Source organism: Onychomys torridus, chromosome 2 (assembly GCF_903995425.1).
Source record: "Onychomys torridus chromosome 2, mOncTor1.1, whole genome shotgun sequence".
Lineage (NCBI taxonomy): Eukaryota > Metazoa > Chordata > Mammalia > Rodentia > Cricetidae > Onychomys > Onychomys torridus.
The window spans coordinates 163698113-163700047 of NC_050444.1; the positions used below are offsets into that span (position 1 = coordinate 163698113).

General features: G+C 62.4%; 1 protein-coding gene across 1 annotated transcript; it reads left to right on the forward strand.

Annotated features, from left to right (window-relative positions):
* The first annotated feature begins 530 nt into the window (after positions 1–530).
* On the forward strand, positions 531–1391 carry Hes2 (hes family bHLH transcription factor 2). The gene is made up of 4 exons (XM_036177528.1): positions 531–575; positions 650–745; positions 972–1071; positions 1159–1391. Exons 1-4 carry the CDS (start codon positions 531–533, stop codon positions 1389–1391), a joined length of 474 nt encoding a protein of 157 aa, XP_036033421.1.
* The last annotated feature ends 544 nt before the right edge of the window (positions 1392–1935 follow it).

A 1935-nucleotide genomic window follows, 5' to 3' on the forward strand; every position in this document is an offset into this window, starting at 1 on the left:
CGTTGCTGGAGCGAATCTCTCCTTTTAACCCTTGTTGGACCTCCCTGAGGTTCGGGGTCCGTAGCTCTGCAGCCGCTAGCGCCCTTGCGGGCCAGGGAGGGGCATGTAGCCCGGTGGGCGTGAATGAAGCCGCAGAGTGCTGGAGAGGAGTCAAGGCCTGGCCCCACCCACCCTTCCTGTCCAGGGGTCAGCGCCCACACGTCGCGCGACCCCACCACAGATGGGACTCTAAGGCCAGAATGGCATCTCTGGGGGACAACGCTGACTCGTCCTCTCCAGCCCCACCCTGTGCAGGGACAAAGGCGGGAGGTGAGAGTGGCGGCTGGCGGGACTCGGTGGGGCGGGGCGGAGCAGGGACACAGCCTCCTTAAAGCCCTGCCGCTGGCTGGGCGCGCACTTGTCTGGCGCGAGCTTGGGCTAGGCTTTGAACTTGGTTCCTGGCTTCGTTCTTTGCTCTGCCTTGCTACAGGGGCAAGGATCCTCCACCCCGAGGTACGGAACCCCGTGAGCTCTTCCCTTTCCCTCGGAGCATGAGACTGCCTAGAAGAGTAGGGGACGCGGCGGAGCTACGCAAGGTAGGAGCAGGGCATGGGGACTCGTGTGTTGGGGTGGGCGATCGCGATCCTTCTAACTGCGGCCTCTCCGACAGAGCCTGAAGCCGCTGCTGGAGAAGCGCCGGCGCGCACGGATCAACGAGAGCCTGAGCCAGCTAAAGGGGCTGGTATTGCCGTTGCTGGGTGCGGAGGTGTGTGTCTGGGAGCTGGGAAAACCGAGGTGGAGAGACCTGGAGCACCCAGTGAGGCGGGTGGGCCAGCATGGTTCCGGGGCTCCGTGGGGATCCGAAGACCTCCTGGTGGGATCTGAGAGGTGGAGTGGACCGCGCGACTGGCGAGCATCTGGGTGCAAGGAAGGGCGAGGTGCCCAGCTGCACGGTTTGTTATGGGGTGTCTCCCTTGTCTGGTCTGGCGCAGACTTCCCGCTATTCCAAGCTGGAGAAGGCGGACATCCTGGAAATGACCGTGCGCTTCCTGCAGGAGCAGCCTACGTCCCCTTACTCCACTTCAGTGTCGGGTGAGTGACCAAGCTCCCCGCTCCTCCTGTGCCTGGCAGCTTGCACAGTGCTCAGCCCCTGAACCTCACGTTCATCTCTGTCCATAGGGCCCTTGGATAGCTACCTCGAGGGTTACCTAGCCTGTCTGGCGCGCCTGGCCCGGGTGCTGCCCGCCTGCAGCATCCTGGAGCCGGCAGTGAGCGCGCGTCTGCTGGAGCACCTGCGGCAGAGGCCTGTCAGTGGTGGCCCGCCCTCACAGACGCCAACACCCGCCTCGGCTCCAGCTCCCTCTCCGCAGGTGCCTCCTCCCGGTAGTCCTGGCCTATGGCGGCCCTGGTAGGCTCCTGGGTGTTCCAGGTCAGGGGCCTGGATGGGCTAGCTGACTAAGGAAGTTTTCGGTGGTGACGGCATCTCCTTCACTTTGAGAACAGTCTAGCGTCAGCACCCTAGCAAGAATCCGATGCTTGTGACCTATCTGCGTGATGAAGACCTCAAGAGCTCAGCCGGAGGGAAAAGAGAGTTTCTGGGCAGGGAGAGAAAGAACAAATAAATGTCTGCAGGGTGAGGAAGAAGCCCAGGCTTGGACTCAATGGTTCTGGCACTGGGCCAGGCAAAGCTGCCTCAGCAGGGACACACCTGCCCTAGTGTGGGCAGTAGACCAAGCTCTGGCCTTAGAGCTCACCTGGGCCACCTGCTCTGATGGGTCCCTGCAGTCCCAGCCACGCCTGGATACACTTCCAGCTCAGCTGGGCTTGTGAACCTCTCCATAAGCAAAACAATGACCTGGGGGACTTTGAGCACTCTGGAGGCTCTGCAGAGCACTGAGCAGGGAAAAGGGACACCTAGGGCTTGGCAGTCACCTCCTCCATCCTAGGCTTCTCCTC